We start from the raw sequence: 2,500 nt of genomic DNA, 5'->3' as shown, positions 1-2,500 counted from the left end.
ATTATAATAATACCCAACTCCTGACTGGCTAAGTACACAGATCTGGTCCAGATATGTTGTAGTGAGGTGTGGTGTAATGCTAGATGTATGACGTTCATTATGTTTAACTGCTGTAGTAACTCTTAAGTTATTATTTTACTTCAGACATGTATACGTTTTTTTTATTTTTCACCTGACATATTTCGATGGTATAGCTTCCGTCTTTAGCAGTCACACAACATTCATGTGACCCTCTGGAAAAGACGGAAGCTGTACCACTGAAACATGTCAGGTAAAAGATATATAAAAAAAACGTTTGCATGTCTGAAGTAAAAGAATAACGTAAGTGTAGTGTAATGCTATTGGGTGTGTAGAAGTGTGGGGTAATATTATTGGCTGTGGAGAAAAGATGATGTGACTGACCTGTTAACCACTTGTCAGCAGATGATAGCATTGCGTTCCTCTGGGCTCGGTAGAACTCCACCACCCTATGGAGAACAGAACATAGATCAAGTCAAGTCAAGTCAAGTCAAGTCAAGTTTATTGTCAATTTCTTTACATGCACTGGTCATACAAAGAATTTGAAATTGCGTTTCTTGCTCTCCCATGCAGACATAGACTAATCTAGGTAAGGACATAGACAGTATAGACATAGACAGTACTCATACATGGACATAAGACAGTATGGACGTAGACATTGCTCATACAGACATTTAAAGTGCAAGACTGGACAACAGAAGACTTGTAGAGAACATACATTAAGAGGAGGTATTTTGTTGTGCTTTTTCTAAAAGTCCTTTATAGCGTTCTGACATAGTAATAGTAGCATTTGAAGAAAATAAATAATTAAAAAAGGTTTATTAAATACACCAGCAGCAGTATGTGTGTGTGTGTGTGTGTTTGTATGTGTTTTGTGTGCGTGTGCGTGTGTGTGTGTGTGTGTGTGTGTGTGTGTGTGTGTGTTTAGTGCAGGTAGAAAGTGCGGTGTGCGTCTGTGTGTGTGTCTGTGTACCTGTGTATGTGTGTGTGTGTGTGTGTGAGTATGAGTTGTGTGTCAGTGTGTGTATGTTTGGGTTTAGTGCAGAAAGTGCGGTGTGCTTGTGTGTGTGTGTGTGTGTGTGTGTGTGTGTGTGTGTGTGTGTGTGTGTGTGTGTGTGTGTGTGTGTGTGTATGTATGTGTGTGTGTGTGTGTGTGTGTGCATGTGTATGTTTTGAGTTAGTGCAGGTTGAAAGTTCAGTCACAGATGTAGTAGTGCAGGTGGAATGTTCAGTCGCAGATATGGTGGTGGGGATGAGGGGGGGAGCGTTGTCAGTGGCCTAGCTGGCTAGAGGCTGACAGTGAAGGGAGAGTGGGTTGAGTGTTCAGTATCTTGATTGCTTGATGCATCGTGCTGCTTGCAAGCCTGGTGGTACGGGAACGGAGGCGCCTGTACCTCTTTCCAGAGGGCAGGAGGCTGAACAGTTTGTGTGCAGGGTGGCTTGTGTCTTTGATGATCATCAGTGCTTTCCGGGTGAGGCGTGCGGTGTAAATGTCCTGCAGGGAGGGGAGTGGTACTCCAATGATCTTCTTCGCTGTGTTCACAACACGCTGGAGTGTCTTCCTGTTTTTCTCCGTGCAGCTTCCTCCCCACACTGTGATGCAGCTGGACACGACGCTCTCTATGGTTCCTCTGTAGAATGTTGTCATGATGGAGGGTGTAGCACTTGCCTTCTTTAGTTTGCGCAAGAAGTAGAGACGCTGATGGGCCTTCTTCTCCAGTGATGTAGTGTTGGTGGTCCAAGAGAGGTCGTCACTGATGTGCACTCCAAGGAACTTGGTGCTGCTCACTCTCTCCACAGCATCACCGTCGATGGTCAGTGGTGGCAGTTGTTTTTGGACCCTCTGAAAGTTGACGACAATCTCCTTGGTCTTGTTGACATTCAGCGCTTCAGATACGCTTTACCATCTTTATTGTACTACACTGCTTTTAGTGCTACATTATAATAATATAATATAATAAAGATTTTTTTTTGGTCTTTTACGACTTTATTTGACAGGACAGTTTGAGAGGTGGACAGGAAGCGAATGGGGAGAGAGATGGGGAGGGGTTGGCAAATGACCCGGGCCGGCAATCGAACCTGGGTCAGCCGCATGGCAGACGAGTGCCCTACCGGTTGGCCACGGCAGGGCCATAATATAATATAAAAAATAAATTATTATAATATAATATAATATAATATAATATAATATAATATAATATAATATAATATAATATAATATAATATAATATAATATAATAAAAAAGGATTTCTACTGCACCTCTTCTATGTCATACACACAGTATAACACACCCATGGCACGCTGCACTGTGTGGCAAACTACTCTCTGGGTGGGAAAAGTGTGCTGTGTAAAGAGAGGGGTGTAACAGTGTGTGTGTGACCAGGGAGTGTGCGTGTATATGCAGCCGTGTGTGTGTGTGTGTGTGTGTGTGTGTGTGTGTGTGTGTGTGTGTGTGTGTGTGTGTGTGTGTGTGTGTGTGTG

The 2,500-nt window shown here is 43.2% G+C and overlaps 1 protein-coding gene across 1 annotated transcript in view; it reads right to left on the bottom strand.

Moving 5' to 3' along the window:
- The window catches only part of aadat (aminoadipate aminotransferase), a 26,267-nt gene that overhangs the window by 7,432 nt on the left and 16,335 nt on the right, over nucleotides 1-2,500 (bottom strand). Inside the window, exon 11 of the mRNA XM_063186387.1 lies at nucleotides 403-467. Within this exon, the coding sequence (XP_063042457.1) occupies nucleotides 403-467 (65 nt within the window). The remainder of the gene's footprint in view (nucleotides 1-402; nucleotides 468-2,500) is intronic.

This window comes from Engraulis encrasicolus, chromosome 21 (assembly GCF_034702125.1).
Source record: "Engraulis encrasicolus isolate BLACKSEA-1 chromosome 21, IST_EnEncr_1.0, whole genome shotgun sequence".
Lineage (NCBI taxonomy): Eukaryota > Metazoa > Chordata > Actinopteri > Clupeiformes > Engraulidae > Engraulis > Engraulis encrasicolus.
Note: the sequence above shows the minus strand (reverse complement) of the source record. Positions and strands in the feature narration are given on the sequence as shown.